Source organism: Mesoplodon densirostris, chromosome 8, assembly GCF_025265405.1.
Source record: "Mesoplodon densirostris isolate mMesDen1 chromosome 8, mMesDen1 primary haplotype, whole genome shotgun sequence".
Classification (NCBI taxonomy): domain Eukaryota; kingdom Metazoa; phylum Chordata; class Mammalia; order Artiodactyla; family Ziphiidae; genus Mesoplodon; species Mesoplodon densirostris.
Genome location: NC_082668.1, coordinates 76266702 through 76284676, shown reverse-complemented (window position 1 = coordinate 76284676; position 17975 = coordinate 76266702). Strand labels below are relative to the sequence as shown.

Sequence of the window (17975 nt, the reverse complement as noted above, 5' to 3'; positions counted from 1 at the left end):
GAAGGAGTCAAAGCTTATTGGAGAAATGGCTGCTTCCAGGTCTAGGTCAGGAAAGTTACAAGATTAACCTAGAATATCTTGTCATAGCAGATAGCACAGAAGTCATCATAGACCATTAACAGCTTATCAAAAATGCTCAGGAGGGCTTCCCTGGTGGCGCAGTGTTTGAGAGTCTGCCTGCCGATGCAGGGAACACGGGTTCGTGCCCCGGTCAGGGAAGATCCCACATGCCGCGGAGTGGCTGGGCCCGTGAGCCATGGCCACTGAGCCTGCGCGTCCGGAGCCTGTGCTCCGCAACGGGAGGGGCCACAACAGTGAGAGGCCCCCGTACCTCAAAAAAAAAAAAAAAAAAAAGGCTCAGGAACCAACTTGAGAAGGTGCCCATGGGCCAGAAAAGAGTAGTTTGAACATCAGTAACTCTAATAGACTGACACATATCAAATATATTTAAAATCATGAGTTTAACTGATAATCAAACAAATCTCAACACACTTGGAGGATAACAGAAAACTAACTCATTATTATTGAAAACTAGCATATAAATGGAAAGAATCCAGCATTTATCCAGATTTTACACAAAAATGTACCTCAAGGTAGGCAAAGAGTCGATACAGGGAAATTATAACTATTCCAACTAATAAATGAAGTTGGAATGACAGAGTTAGAAAAGTACCATTTTCTAATGACATACTGAAATTGATCTAGGCAATAATTATGACTGATTAAAAATAAAGAGGCAAGAAGACTTGTGATAGAAATTCACACCACCACCTATAAAATATTTTTGACAAAACAATTTGATCCAGCCTCCTTGTAACTTATCACTAAAGATGTCCCACCTCCTCCCCTTCCAATAAACGATGTTTCCTATTTTTCTTGCTTTTGTAATGTCCTGTCTCTTAAATCTGGGATGCCCCTGTGATTCACTTTAATTAACAGAATGTGGTAGAAATGACATTGTGTGACTTTCAAGGCTAGGTCAGAAGAAGCCTTGCATTTGAGACTTGGCCTCTTGGTACTCATTGGGGTAAGCCAGGCACCACATAAGAAGTCTATGTAAAAGTCCAACCCAGCTGTGTGGAAAAGCCACAGTGAGAGAGAGATGCAAGACCAGCCCCCAGCTATTCCAGCCTTCTCAGCCCAGGAGCCAGACATGTAGGTAAGAAAGCTTTCAGAAGACTCCAGCTTCAGCCACCAACTCACTGCAACCACAGGAGAGATCCCAGGTGAGAAACACCCAGCTAACCCCATCCATCCTCAAAACTCTGAGAGAGTCCATTGATGTTTTAAGCCACTAAGTTTGGGTGTTGTTTCTTTTGCAGCAACAGATTAACGGGACAAGCCTAACATGTACAGGAAATACAGGGGAACTGTCAAACAAAACCATGAGGAAACAAGGGAAGGGATGGGAAACCTATTATAAAAAGAATGAATTGGTATATATAAACCTTAACTAGGATTTTGTTTGTTTTATGGGTTTATTTTTTAATCAGGAGCAAATTAAGGTAATGACACTATAGTTGACATGTGATCATGACCAGGTATTTGACCTTAAGGAATTATTGTTAAACATTTTAAGTGTGGTTGTATTTTAAACAAAGTTCTTAACTTTAAAGATACAGACCAAAATATTCATGGATGAAATATTTGTTATCTGGAGGCTGGAGGGTAGCAAATAGGAATATAGATGAAATTAAGCCATGAGTTTATGTGTTGAAACTGGAAGTTCATTTTATTATTCTCATTACTTCTGCATATGTCTTGGTAAAAATGCATATACTTTGTTGAACTATCAATATTTGGCTATTTTTTGTTAAAGCATATAATGGACTTAAAACCTAATGCTAGCTGAAAGAAGCCATGATGTTATAATCTTTATTTGGTAAAGTTTTTTTTTTTAGCCAAGGAAAAAATTACTTTCACATCCCCACATGTCCAAAATATTGATCTAGATATTTAACTTTGCTTCCCCTTCTCCTGGGAAATAGGGATCATGATATCTCATTCCAGTGTATATGCTGAGTTTGATCAACTAAGACAATTTATGGGGAAAAAATGTTCTGAAAACCATACTCTGCTACACAAATGCAAAACATTATCCGTAGTAAGAATCACGTGTTTGGCCCAATATTTGGAATATATGCAGTGAACTCTCTCAAAATCTGAAAGCTAAGAACTCTGTCCTTAATGCATTTGGCCCTAATACCAGGCACAGTGCTTAGAAAATGGAAATTCCATAAAGATTTTTTGGATGAAGGCATAAACTGGAGGAAAGAGGGCATGGAAATTTTGGATGCACTTGCTTTTGCCTTTGATCCTGCATCTTTTTAAAAAGGGTCAACTGAGCAACAAGAGTGTGAGAGGTAAGTATCTTACTGTGAACGCACCAGAACTATTTGTTCAAACACCATATACACTACATACCCTTCTACTGGTGAATTTTAGCACTGTTTTTAAGCTTTTATATGCAGGGTACAATGTGAATTACTATCTCATACGCTACACCTGATCAAATCTACTTTTGTGTGCTTTTGATTTTCTTAAAAAAAAAAAAACTAAATATAAGAGAATAAAAGCCTGGTATTTAACACATGCTGGTCAAGTGAGCAATAAACAATTGCAAACTTTCCTAGAGGCTATTTTGCCCTGTCTCATCATCAGGAAGCTAAAGCATATGTTGGATGTTAGCCTGGATGGACACAAATGTGTCCTATTTATTCAAGGTTTCCTTTGAAGCCACAATTTATAAGTTTTGTTTCTTAGGGGTACATGTCAAACTTCATTTAGCATTCGTTGGTATCCAGATACACTGAATAGCAAAAAGGCAGCATTCGGGGGTAAAATATATGCCTGCTATATGAGCAATAATGTCAGTTTCATTTATGTAACTCACAGAAAACAAGAGGAGAAATACAATGGAAAAGCTGACAGTAGGAAATCAAGATAAAAATTATTCACTTAATTTATAAGTGTAAAACTGCATATGGACAGGGAAAATACTAAAACAAATAGGTTTTAAATCATGTCTAAGAAGTGGATAATTTTAGAGGAAGTTCTTTTAAAATGTGCTCTTTAACCCTTAAATTTCAAATATTATATACTTATGTGAAGCATGTTTGTATGCACAATATTTTCCTTTTTCCTGAGAATGTTTTGCAAATTTTCTGGAAGAATCTGCAAATTTTAAATATACAAGGGACATTTGTGGAACCGATGCTTCGCTTTAGAACATTTTTGTGAAAAGTTGAAGTCTGATGGTCGATACAATATGCATAAAATTGACCCAGATAAAACAATTAAAATTTAAATAATTTTATACTTATAAAGTTATTTTACATTTATTATTCATTTGAAGCTCAAAACACTTCATGAGCAAAACATTATAAGCCTAAATTCATAGATGTGTAATGTGGCTCAAAACTCAATAAAATTTGCAATCCTAAGTCATCTACCTCCATATTATTGACTGCTACCACTACACTACGGTACTCTGGAAAGCAGTTTCCAAGTATGACTGGGATGCTTACAACTGTGAGACAAGTTACCATGCCACTTTCAACATATCTTTCCTAAGACTGAACTCAGGATGAGTTCAGCTTAGCTTAGTTCATTCACTTTCAATGCTCTATTTTACTCCATTATGAGAATATACTATAGGTTACTTATTCGTCTCTTGATAGATATTTGAATTATTTCCCTTTTTGAAGTTATTCCCAGCGCTGCTATAAACTTTTTGTACATATCTCCTGGTTGCCACACATAAGAGTTCTCTGGGACATAGACTTAAAATGATGATAAATTACTAACCCAGTGGTTCAAAAAAGAAAAATCAAGTTGAGTATTACAAAAGTAGAGTAAATGTCAGCATATAACTCCAATATGGTTATTTATTTATAAATTACTTACCTGTACTATTGTACTTATAGACCTTTAAACCATATGTAAAAACGGAATTTGCTAGAAACAGGTCTAAGGAAAAGTTCTCATATGTTCTTCCTACCCCCAGTGGATGGTCTTGTGCAACCCGGGAGGCTGTTCACACAACCACTTTAGAATCACCATAACAACCCCACAAGAACTGCATTAAGAAGCACAGAGACAAACTTGCATAATGGTACTGCTGTTTTGTTTGTAAATCCACACTATTCAGTTGTGTATTCAATCGATTTCTGTTCTGAAGAAATTAATGTGTCTGTCCAAATTTAAAGTAGATAACACCCAATTATAGTTCAACAATTGTGTTTGCAAATAATGTAAATGAGGATTAAAGGCACCATCTTTAGATTTGACTTATGTTCCAAGAACTCAATGGAAAAACAAAAATGAAAACATAAGACTAAAAAAAAAAAAAATCACCTTTGTGTTATTGGGTAATTGATTTCTTTTTAAGCTTTCAAAGTAGATAAAATCAACACCTTAAAAGACTTGTCTCTAACCCAGGCTTTCTTTTATTGACATATATGATTGTGGGTGCATGCCTAGAGGAATAATAGTTTGTCCCTAACAAAAGAGTCTGGATTCCACAATATGCCTTTTGCCAGAGGCCTCATTCCCCAAAGCTCACAGCTAACTGCATCTCCTGCTGTACCTGTAACAATTTAATTGTATAAGTCAGCCTAGTCAAGCATCTCCAGCTCATGACTGGGAGACATGAAATTCATTGTCATTATTGTCCCTGTCATTTTGGATCATTATATCCTGCTGCAGAATTTTCCTCACTTCAGTGCATTTTTACCTCCAGGAGCCAGGGATTATAGCTGAGGTTGTGGGGGGGGGGGCGAGGGCAGGACCATGAGCTGCATTTACCTCAGGGGAGCCAGAGATTAAATTGGCTTTGCTCTCTCACGAGCTGAATTCATCTATTTGTATGCTGTGAGTTTTAGGTTGGAATAAACATGAATATTCTAGTGAAACCTGGGCTTTAATTCCCCCTTTGAAACATGGCTGTAACCAACTTCTATTTACACTAGGAAAGCCAATGTAATTTCTCGTAGGTTGCTATTTTCATATGTGCATAAGGAATACTTAAGGGCATCATCAGGTTCGAAATAACAGACATCTCTCTCTGTCACCGCCTGGACTCTCAGAAGGAAGAATTTAAAGCTGTAATTTTGTCCTCCAGTTTCATCTTACAGAAGCTTAATGGGGGTATCTAATGGTTTTAAATATTTAATGATTTTTAATTATATCTCATTTTCTGTGCACTGGATTGGATGACTGAGGTCCAACTAGAATGGCACCAAAGATCTTCTCTGGGAGCAGGGAGATTGAAGTAAAGTTGACGGAGGAAGACCAAGTAAGTTCCTGAGGAAACTGGCTCGCCCTCCACAGCTGGCTCACATAACCTCACAGCCTGCCAAGTCACCCGAGCCTGTCGTGCCTTAAATACTTTTTGCTGACGTGGGAGAGTTGCACCAGTCACAACACTCTCTACGTGGAGACCCCCTGATCAGTGGTAATGGCCACGGACAGGGTCCAGCTGGTGGATCTTTGGTAGGATATGGAGAGGAGCAGAGAGGAAACACTAGGACATGTCTCAGGCAGAAAACCAGTGAGGCGACTATATTGCTTTCTCTAACAGAATATAAAAAGAAAAAATAACCTAGTGTGTCACTTCCTATCCCAACTTTCACTTCAAATGGATCTTACTGAGAAATTTGACATTTACTTTGTCTATACTGAAAAAGATGGTAGTTATTCCTCCACATATGTGAGTTTGTTTCTCAGAGTTTAACAAAATATGGCAATGGATCATATACCTATGCCAAGCACAGAAGTGCTATTATAATTACTACATTTAAAAGTATGTGGTCAAAGACATAAACTTCTAGTTATAAGATAAATAAGTCCTGGGGATGTAATGTACAACATAGTGACTATAGCTAATAATACTGTATGGCATATTTGAAAGTTGCTAAGAAATCTTAAAACCCTCATCATATGAAAAAGAAGTTTGTAATGATGTATGGTGATAGATGTTAACTAGACTTCTGGTGGTGATCATTTGGCAATATACAAATATTGAATCATTATGTTGTATACCCGAAACCAACATAATGTTATATGTAAATTATCCCTCAATAAAATAAAGATAAAAAGAAAAAAAAATGTATGTGGAATTTATCTTATTCCCTTTGTGGATTTTGGTGGAGGAAAAGACTTTGCCTTAATCCTATGCAATGATCATCACTATTTTTTTTAGCATCAACTGCTTACATGAATAATTAAGAAAAAAATTTTGACCTTTGTACATTTTGTACTTCAGAGGGAATATCTTACAGACCTAACATCTCAGTTTTGAAAGAATCTTAAAGATGGACTCAGTCACTGGTCCCTCCATGTTAATGGTGATGTTTAGTAGTCTGTCTGACTATATTTTCACACCATTATTTTTTCATTTTTCACTGGTACTGAAGTAACTGTGTGATGGATAACTAACCAGAGCTGTTAATTGGCAAAATTTCTTGTAGATTTTAAAAGTTCATTTAGTTACTTCTGCCACTTTTTCATTATGATCAAGATCCTCCCAAGGTGGGAATTATAAAAATTATTATTTCTGTTCACTTTAAAATGGTTAAATTTATGTTATGTAAATTTCACCTCAATAAATTATTTTTTTAAGTTAAAAAAAGTTATTTCGTGTAGCCCAAATGCATTTTGAAATCATTTGGGAGACTGTTACTACATTCTCATAATGATTATTTAAGAAGAAGAGTATTTGTTGCTGTTGTTGTTGTTAAGAAATGTTTATCTTATAAATTACAACGTTTAGACTTCAATTGCAATGGTATATGCTTAGGAAGTATTTTTTCCTCTCTGAAATACTTTGGTAGCAGGATAATAATGTTATTTTTCTGGTTGAAGGGTTAGTCATCCCTTCCTTTCTGTGAGCACATATTTATTACATTTAATTCCTTTACTATATGCTCCTTTCTACCTTATTTCTATATTGGTATTTAATTTGTTCATCACACCATTAGCTTTAACAAGAGTTGCCCTATCTGTGAATACAGCTGTGAAACCACAGAACTACACTGTTTCACATTGTTGTTTTGTCTTGCCTCAGGCGTGACATAGTTGGACCTGCATCATTTCAGAACAAGATTAAAAAAGAAATTATTTCCAGTGACTAGAATTATTTTTACTTTTTCAAGACTTGGGTTTCACAATCAATTTTCGAATATCAATTTGAAATTATTTTAAATAATAATTTTTAACTTTTCAATAATCCTTGCTAAACTCATAATTTTGCAACCTGTAACAAACGATAAAAGCCAATTCTAGATAAAAGAAGTTCTTCTTCCTCTTGATTCTAATAGGATAGTGTTTCTCCTGCAGTATATGACATAGATTTCCCTTGGTTTCTCCATGTAGAATTGTTAAGAATCTATAATTCATAAGAATATCAAACCAACATAACACAGATGGCACAAATTCAGATATGACATCCACTAACATTCCTCTCAAGGAGGTTCAGATATGCACAAGCTAAAAAAACAAAAGTAACAAATAAAAGTAGTTTGCGTTCAATATATCACATGGTAGAGAAAATGGCCAAGTTCTTGAGAGAGTTTGCAAGGGAGGGATTCAAACTAAGAGGCAAAGGGCGCAAACACTTTCATATCAGGATGGGCAGGGGGCCATTTGCAGAATGCCTTTTTATTCCTCCTGAATCAAAAACCTCTTTAATATAATCACCCACCAAACTACAGTGGATTAACATTAAGGGTCTGAAGCAGAGAAAGAATATTCACAGTTAAGATTGTCCCTTAACATGTAGGCTCAATCAGGGGCACCAAAAAAGTAGTTAAGTGCCCCCCACCCCGTGGTGTTCAGATGCTGGAAGGCACTGTAAACTGTGAATTTTCTAGCTTTTAATGTTTGTCTAAGACCCTTGACATTTTTCTAATATTGTTGCTCCTAACACATCTTCTTGGGTTTATCCCCGCTGCCCCATCTGCACGTACACATTTTGCTTTCATATACGAAGGCCTGAAAGACAGCTAAATTGATTCAGAAACCTAACACTGAGAAGAAGAAAAAAAGGTAGGGGTAGTCTTAAGGATATCCCATGTTATGAAGTATAAATATCAAAGTCTCCTGGAAAAACAAAAATATTTCTTCATGTTAAGAGTTTAGATATCTAACACTAAATACAAAAGATCACATAGTAGGGGTAAAAAAACCTCACTGACCCTATAGGGTCTTTGTGCCACAAAATTCTAAGACTTTTTGACCATGTATAATTATCTGTGTCCAGCTATTTCTTTATAAATAGACATCCTTGGACTACTTTCAAATTCCATTCACCCTTTAAAGCTATAGCAAAACTTCACAAATGGCTTTTCCTGTGTTGTTTTGTATTGTACTGTGGTCCATCTGGAGATATATTAAGTGGTTAGTTCCTTCAAATAAAAGTGTACAAAATTGTATTGTCCACACACACACACACACACACAAACACAAAGAATCAACATTGAACATGTGGCAAATGGGTACTAGATAATGTCACTGTTAGAAAACATCTAACTACAATAAAATAAGCATTAAAAACTGAGGGACTGGTTTAACAGATGCAATGTTCATCTCCCTTCTCACATAAATTCTATGTTCAAGAATTGTGCCCTGTGCAAAATACAAACATGTCAATTTCAGCCCAGGGGGCATTTTTCTCTAGGTTTATAACCCCTTGAAAATAGAGGTTTCATCTAGAAAACCTAACAGATCCTCAGCTGCTTTCAACATTATAATATATTCATAAGGCAAGTGTTCACTGGCAAACATAACAAATTAAATGGCATGAAGGTGGTGTCCAAATACACAATGATGGAAAATGGACCAAACCAACCATGAGATACAAAGTCGAAATCAAAGAAGAAAAGGAATATGCAAACTCAAGCAATATTAAAAGCAAAACACTATGTGGAGTGTGTGCATGTATGTTTGTGTGTTGTGTAAGATTAACATTAATTAGGATGCAAAACTGTCTCGTTAAGAATATGCTGTAAGGGTCATGAGTGGGAGAAAAGTATCTTGTAAAAATAAAAAAATCACATACCATCATAGTAGACAATTGCTCCTACCAGTTTATCCTTTTGGAGCATTGGGAAATGCTCAAGGGCTCTTGATTTGCTGAGGATATAACTGCTTTTCAGGCAATTACTTCCAGCAACCAGATCATACAGCTTAATTCCTACCCAGTAGTAAGGTAACTGCCACCACCTACAGCATAAATAGGGGAAAAGGTTTCTTTAGAAACAGAGTATAACATTATAGACTGTCGCTTTAAGATACAAGACACTTTTTATTAAGAAAAGCAAAGTATACCTAGAAGTGACTGCAAAAGAAACAAGAGAAGTGCCTGCCTGTTCTGACACCAGCCCAGCTGAATTATAAAAGTAAATGAATCATCTCTAAGGCAGTGGTTCTGGACCTGACTGCATATTAGATTTTCTGGGGAGCATCAAAAATAAATATAGATGCCTGGGCCTCGTGTTTCTAGGGATCAATTTAACTAGACTAGGGCAAAGATCAGAGTGACTCTAATGTACACCCAGGGTAGAGAATCATTGGCTTAAGATGTCCTAAGAAATCTATGACAAAATATAGACAAAAATTATAAAATCTGCTTCCAGGCCCCACAAGACTCATGCAGCTAGCAGAGTTGCATAATTCTGTATTTCCTACCACCTGTATTCCATCTTAAGTCAACTTGATGGATAGCTCTAACCACATTCAGAAAATTGGGTTTAATAATTTTTGATTATTTGACACTTCCAAACCAAATTTCAGTTTTGGTTAACTAGGAAATTTAAAATGACACAGAATGGCTTAGGGTTTGGAGTTGATATATGTCAGTTCAGATTTTGCAGCAGGATTCTTTCTGGCTCTGCATTTTAGTCTGCAAATGACCCTCTTATGTTCCCCAGTGCAAATGTAGTTGCTCCTGTATATACTCTCAGAAACTGGAGTCAAAAACTACTAATTATAAGTGCAGGACACAGCCTCCTTTGCCTTCAAGAGCTAGCCCTTAGAGGTGGGTCAGCAGAGAGTAATCTAGGAAGAGTCACACTTTTTAAAATGCAACAAAGGAAATTTTTTTTTTTTTTTTCCTGTACGTGGGCCTCTCACTGTTGTGGCCTCTCCCGTTGTGGAGCACAGGCTCCGGACGCGCAGGTTCAGTGGCCATGGCTCACGGGCCCAGCCGCTCCGCGGCATGTGGGATCTTCCCGGACCGGGGCACAAACCCATGTCCCCTGCATCGGCAGGCAGACTCTCAACCACTGCACCACCAGGGAAGCCCCAGGAAAATATTTTTAAAGGATTAAAGATTAGGACTAATTAAAACTACATTAAGAAATACACACTGAGGAACTATTTCCATTAAAACTGTGTTCTATTGACCTCAGATAAGCAAAGAGTACACAGATGATACCAAAAGGCTTACTTGTAAATTGGGAGCATTATAGGCAATGGAGCTGATAAATGGGGAGCAATTTCTAGTAGGTTGGCACGCTCATGAAGGGCTTCTTTTACCATCCTGTACTGAAAAGCAAAACAGAGAAGATTAGTTTGGCAATAACAGATCATAATATTTTCAAATGGCAAATAGACACCCTGCCAACTGATTGATACACAGAAACCTCTCTACCTCTGAGCAAGGATAGCACCCTCCTAATCAAATTTCTAATAATACATCATGCTGTCAACCTGAAAGATTTTTTAGAAACCTTAAACTGTATTTGCATAGGAGAAAAACATGCTGTCAGAGTTCCCAGATGTAAGACATTTTCCTGACTTGAGTTACAAGATTATTGTAACAATTTATCTTGCATTCTCTGTATTGTCCCTTTTCTCGGTCTCCCATTATATTTTCTCATGTAAGAGATAACAGATTGCTCAGATTCATGTTAAACGTTTCCTTCTTGCCTCCACTAGCCCAAGCAGAGATGATACTTAAGAGTTGCACAGTATTTTACAGACTATCATTAAAAAGCTTTTGTCTTTAGTCCTCATTACGTCTCTCTGAAGACCCAGCATTACTATCATAATACTAATTTTACAAATAAGAAAACAGAGGCTCATAGAAATTAAATAAATAAGCTGAAACACATCACAAGTCATCTGATTCTAAACCCTATGCTCTTTTCTTCACATCCATCATGATGCTAAACAGACACATAAGAGAAGGGGACAGATTCAAAACTGACAATGTCAAGTGAGTGCTGCTGTGTTTTTCATGTACAAAAAGCAGATAGGGAGTTCAGTTGATTTTTTTTTTTTTTTTTTCTCCTCTGGGAAATGTCATCTTCCACACTGCCTTGGCAGTTTTCAAATGGTGGCAGACTGGACACAACAGAGTGTGACATAAAAAAAAAAGCATGACTCAGATCATCTTTTCCTTAAGAATATGTCAGTGACAATATGCAGTATGATTGCATCTGCAGTTAAGAGAATCAGTTTAATATTCCTCATGTATTACAACACAGTTCCCTTGAAACTGCTTGGGAAGTAGCAATTTGGTGGCCATTGGTGGGGAAAAAAACAAAACAAAACAATCACAATTGTTAAAAGCAACACATCCAAAAGTGATTTTGTAAATCTGCTACTTTGACATGCCTGTGTAGAAAAAGCCCCTGATTACCCATAAACATAATGCTACAGGAATAAAACTGGCACACCTCTCCTGAAAGACACTCCAGCAGAATACACTATATAGGTATTTCCAATAGGAAGAAATGTTAAAAGCCATAAAAAAAAACTGATTTAATTGGGTAGAAAAAAGCACAGTCGCAATTTTTGTTTAACAACCAGCATACACAATTACCTGCTCAATATCCAACTTCATGATAGCCTTCTGAAGATATCTCACACCACCATGGATCAATTTAGTGCTTCTGCTGCTGGTCCCTGATGAGAAATCATTTCTTTCTACAAGGGCTGTTTTTAGTCCTGTGTAACCAGAAAACCAAATTAACTTCTTAAATTACACAATTTGTATGTAATTCATTAAAGGCACTTCTCCAGGGTAGAGACAGTCACAAGAAAAATTACTCTGAACATGGATAAATTTGTATTCCAAGTGCAGTACACTGTCTATATTATAATGAAGAGATTTTAGTCTCTTCCTGGGGGAAAAGTCAAACCAGAACTAGAAGCATATTAAACTGTGAATGAATCACAGCTAGAAAATATTACAGTGCAATTTCATGGCAGTAACATAACACTGGTGTGTTTCGAGGGTCGAAGGCGAGTCTGGCACCCATCTTTAACCATGTAGAGTTAACTCAGTATTGTTACCGATGCCTTCTGGAACTCACATTCATCCCTCACTACGAGAGTCCAGACATGTGCCAGCCTCTCAACTCCAGTCAACTCTGATGCATCGACTGAATCTAGACTAGCCTTCTACGTGCCGGCTCCTATTTCTGGAGTGGTGTGAAAGTGGGTATAAAATGGGAAAAGAGATCAAAGATATCGAAACAGAAGAAGAAAGAAGAGAATAACCTCTGATGCTGAGGAGTTTATAGTCTAACTGAAGACATGCAAGCACAATATTGTAGAACTACAAAGAAAAACACAAGCCAGGACAAATGAACCCAGTACAGAGTATCCATGAGTAAAGAAAAGACAATATTCTTGGTTAAGGTGAGGCTGAACAGAGACAAGTCAGTTCTAAAAATCATCCCTCCCAACCTGGCTTTCTTTGAGGGTTGCAATAAATCTCTTAGGAATGAAATAAGTTTTATTTTGTTTTGTTTTCTTGCAGAGACACCCCTGCCTCTTCAGGACTGGGAGGACCAACAGTATGACAAGTTCCATACACTAGTTAGATGTGAAATCCAAAATTTCAAAAGACCCAAAGTATATCAGCACCAAGCCAGAAGAAATTTTCATGGCCTGCCATACTCTTGGGGGATGAGAGAATGTCATAGAATCCAATTACAATGAGAATATGTAACTGGAGCAGTTTGGGCTCACAAAGCTCATATAAGAGAACTTGTGCATGTATTCAATTCAGAGCCATTTATTACATTTAATACCAAAGGGTCGTTTTTATAACTTCTAACAGTTTAAATATCGTACCCAAATGTCATCATAAAATCAGGGCAATTCCCTTGACTCAAAAGGACAAAATATTTGGAAACTGTGGAGAGGAAAGTAGGGAACTTTGATTCAAGGGCAAAAACTGCTAATGCTCTAATGAACTAGCAAAATAACACAGAAATTACAGATATCATAGACCCAGGTCACTCTTTTTAAGCATTTATGCCAGAAAAAGATGTGTAAAATTCTCAACTATGAAAACTCTAGCAATGCTTAGTAAATTTAGTACAGGATGTATTAAACACACAGAAAAATATATCATATTAGTGCATATTTTTTGAGAGCCTAAGTGCCAGGTAAAGTGCTGGTGTTAGAAATGAAATAGACATAGACCAAGATGTCAAGTAGCTCCCAACCCAAAGAGAGGCAAGTGAACAAAATGAAGCAAAGTTTCATAGGTGCTGCATTTGAAAATGCAGAGGACTCTTTATCCTAAAGTGGGTCAGAAATTAAATTCAGGATATAAACCTCAAATTGCTTAGTCGAGATTACATTTGCAATCTCTCTTATAATGCACTGCCTTGGTGAGCTCTATCACCTTTTCTTAGTAAGTCCAACACAGAGAGTTCTCCTTCCAGTACTAAAATATACCATTTTTCTTCAGTTGAAGATCAGATGAGGAAGTTGACTTTCAAATGGCATTTAAGAGCTGAATTATTTAGAACACACCTCTTTTCCAGTCTTGGAATCAGTCACGGCATTAAGATGCCCACACCATTCGAGGCAGGGACATAAAACTGAGAGAGGATAAGCAGCTTTCCCATCCAGCCTATGGCTCCTACCTGCCCAAAGGTACCCACAGGCTGTGGGAGAAGATGCCTTAGTCCCCAGTTAGCCCCACCTCCTAGTATGTAATCCCCTACCCTGGAGTGTGGGCCTAGCTAGTGCCTTGCTTCTAACCAACAGAATACAGACACGATGGTGGCAGGCCACTTCCATGGTCAGGTTACAAGGGACTGTGACTTCCTCCTGGATAAAGCAACCTGTCTTGTTCTGAGTCAGGGAACCAACAGAGCCCCTGGTCAACAGGTCACAAGGAACTGAGGCCTCAGTCCAGTAACTTGTGAGGATCTGAATCCTGCCAACCTCCATGTGAGTTGCTAGGAAGCACTGCAGCTTGTGAGAGACTGAGAGCCAGAGGGCCCATGCTAGGGCCCAGATGTGTGCCCCACTGACACTGTGTGGGAATGAATGTTCTTGTTTGAAGTCACAAAATGTGTGTGGGGGGTAGTTTATCGATGACACAATTCCCTGTGTGAACAATAACTACAGCCAAGGTAGTTATTTTAATTGTATCTGGGATGGGGTCTTGGAGAAAGGCTGGGTCAACGAGGAGGATGTGTTCAGATGGGTTGAGGGGAGGAGTAAGGGAATTATCACTGGCAAAGATCAGCTTAAGCAAGAGAAGGCAAATGACTGAAATGGCCCAGCTTATTTAGGGTCTGCTTGTCACTCAGGGGCTGGAGTGTGGGGAGACCTTCTAGGGGAACCACACAGCATGAGGGGGGCGATAAAGGGTCTAGCCTCAGAAGGCAGAAGACGGTAATTGGAGAGTGATATGAAGAGAGAATTTTATGGGTGTGTGTTATCAGGATGGATTTTTTTTTCTTTCCCAAACTGACACAGTGTGAGGCAGGGAACTACTCTAGGAATTAGCAAGCCATCTCAGGAGGATATTTCAGGATATTTAAGTGAGAGCTAACACTTTAAAGCCTCAAAACTGCTTTTGCAAGAATTGGACATTTAAAAAAGTTATTCACATGTACTTATGTGAAAAACCTTAGTGAATACCAACAAAAGTTAAAATGGGCTTCTCTGTCAAACCAGGCTGTTTCTCCTTGTCCCATTATTTCCAGTGTCATCGTCAAGCTACCTACCAGAATTTCGGAAGAGAAATGATACTGCTCCTTCCAGAGCAAAATAAAAAATAAAAATTTAGTCTCTAAATTTATAGCTAAATTGATATATTAAGTACCATGTAACCTAAAAGTATTACCAAAAGTTTTTGAAACCTTAAAAAGAAAACATTTTAAAAATTTCAACTGCTTTTATGCTAAACGTTCTGGATTTCTCATTTTTGTTAGATGAGAACAATGGAATGAGAAAGGAGGAAAGTAATGCAAAATCAAGACATTATTAGAAGTTACAACCGCTTTTGCCTTAACTGATTAACCCACTACAGCAAAGACAATGAAATTGTTTAAAGTCTTATAATGATCTTGCATGATTCTGTCACCTAAGATGTTCCTTCCTGTTTCACTTCTCAAAAATCCAAACATTTTTTTCCACCTCCAATCTGAAAATAAAAGTTTAGGGTTTTTTTTTTCAGTATAAAGCAAGGAAGTGAAGAGAGAGCACTGTTTTATCTTCTCAAAGAGAATGAACAGTATTTCTTTAAAATTTTTATTGGAGTATAGCTGATTTACAATGTTGTGTTAGTTTCAGGTGTACAGCAAAGTAAATCAGTTATAGATATACATATATCCACTCTTTTTTAGATTCTTTTCCATAGAGTACTCTGCACTCCCTTACAGAGTATTGAGTAGAGTTCTCTGTGCTATATAGTAGGTCCTTATTAGTTATCTATTTTATATATAGTAGTGTGTATATGTCAATCTCAGGGTCCCAATTTATCCCTCCCCCATCCCTTTCCCGCCTGGTACCATAAGTTTGTTTTCTACATCTGTGACTCTCTTTCTGTTTTGTAAATAAGTTCATTTTTACCATTTTTTTTTTAGATTCCACATATAGGCAATATCATATGATATTTGTCTTTGAACAGTATTTTTAAGTGACATTCAATGCTAACATTTTGCATCTTAGGTAAAATAATTAAATTTGAAGGAGACCAAAACTAATGCATCCAGGCTTCCAGCAACTGTGCCTAGCTGGATGTGAGGCACTGGGGAAGATCTTTTCTCAGAGTGGAAAGAATGACCTCCCCACATGCCCACCGGTGAAGGGCTGGCCTCTATACATTTATGATAATTCACTAAACTTGTTCAAGATTTTATAAGGAATAGCTTTTGCTTGTTTCTTTTCTTTTCAGAAGTTCCTTTTTATGGAAAGCAGTATGTTCTATCACTGCTGAGATGAACCAGAACATTTGGGGGTGGTATGATTATTCGATTTTTTGTTTTTATAATTGATTGCTTTTAGTAGTTATTCTCATGAATTTCACTGCAGTGGTAAAGTATTAATATTCGGAGTGAGATTACTCTGAAGTTCTTTGGTGGAAGAACAAGATTAGTTATAGCAGAAGAAGAAGGTCAACTTGAAATCTACCTTTCAGTCATACTCAGCCCATCTCTGAAGTTAAAGTTGTATCTATTGGGTGGGGTCAGGGATGTGAACGAAATACAGCTCTTCACAGACTTGCCTTTTCTGTCCTGAGTGAGAATGTCTAGCTACCAGGCACTTCCAACTAAACGAATTCATGGATCAAGACAGTTGGATGAATACAGAGGGATAATTACCATCTAAGGGGAGGAATGGTACGACATTTAACTTTTACAACATGAAATAGAACAGAAGCATATTTTAATACCTTTTACTGATTATCTTATTATGCATGCAAACACGCTCAATATAATAAATGCAGAGAAGTAAAGAGAACAAAATAAAACCCTCCTGTAATCACACTACTCAGAGATAACCACAGTTGACATTTGAGTGTTTAAATGTTCACATTTTCTGTGCATGTATGTAATCACATATGCACATTTTTACCAAAATAGGATCATATGATACATTCCATTTTTTTCATTTAACATTATTTATTGTAAACATCTCTCCATGTCAATACATAGTTTTCTATAATTTCACTTTTAATGTGTGAATAGTAATACATTAAATATTTACAATGATTTATTTATTCAATTCCCTGTTTTTGAACACTTGGGTTATTTCCTACCTTCACTATCACAGTACTGCAAGATTATATTTTCATTTAAACTCTCTTCATCTTTATTTCATTATAATAAATTTTCAGATATGGCATTATTTAACTATTTTTAAATAGAAAGGGCAGAGTAATAGCTATGAAATAACTACCAGAGGAACCCAGGTAATAACACACAAATCAAAAAGTTTAGACACTCTGTACATTAGTACCAATTTCTCTAAAAAATAACACTCTTGTAAAGCTGCAAAGCAATCCTAGCTTGTTAATCCTCATGATCAGGATTCTATGCTTTAAGCCTAGTATTTTCTAACGGTGAATGTTAACATTTTACAGAACTATATAATATTGGATTGGTTATTATACCTATTTCTATTCTTCTATTAGAAACATATAAACCATTAATGGAGATACTATGCTAAGTTAGAACATGCCATTAACATACTTTGAGTCCCTTAAGTTCACACATGATTATGGAGGCACAAAAATGTATTAAGCCATAACACTAATTACAATAATAGAGTTTCAGGGGAATAAGGAAGTTGCTGTTGTTGTTTTCTCTTTTTACTAGTTTACTATTTACTTTTTTACTATTTTACTTTTTATTATTTTATAATAAAAACAGCCAGTATTCAGAGAGAAGGAATATCCCAACAATATAAAATGATGAAAAGAGAGAATAATACACTCCAGACATAACCAAGTTTAAATATTAAAAATGTCCCATATATTCTACCAGAAATTTTTATGCTGATAAACCTGTGTACTTTTTTGCTTCAAAAACAAATACAATTAACAAACTCATTCTTCACAACTTGTTTTTCAATTTACAATACATTTTAGCCATTATCCCTGTAAATACTTATAAACCTCTCTGAATAACTGAATGGACCCAATTTATTAAACCATACCACACTCTTTTTGCTATTATAAATATTGCTTATAGGTAAAATTTTGACCAATATGG

General features: G+C 36.6%; 1 protein-coding gene across 3 annotated transcripts in view; it reads right to left on the bottom strand.

Annotated features, from left to right (window-relative positions):
- Positions 1-17975, bottom strand: part of GPD2 (glycerol-3-phosphate dehydrogenase 2) — a 155297-nt gene that overhangs the window by 54034 nt on the left and 83288 nt on the right. For all 3 annotated transcript variants that reach the window (XM_060106452.1, XM_060106451.1, XM_060106450.1), the window contains exons 4-6: positions 11828-11952; positions 10448-10545; positions 9059-9222 (exon numbers count right to left, since the gene is read on the bottom strand). In XM_060106452.1, the coding sequence (XP_059962435.1) occupies positions 9059-9222; positions 10448-10545; positions 11828-11952 (387 nt within the window). The remainder of the gene's footprint in view (positions 1-9058; positions 9223-10447; positions 10546-11827; positions 11953-17975) is intronic.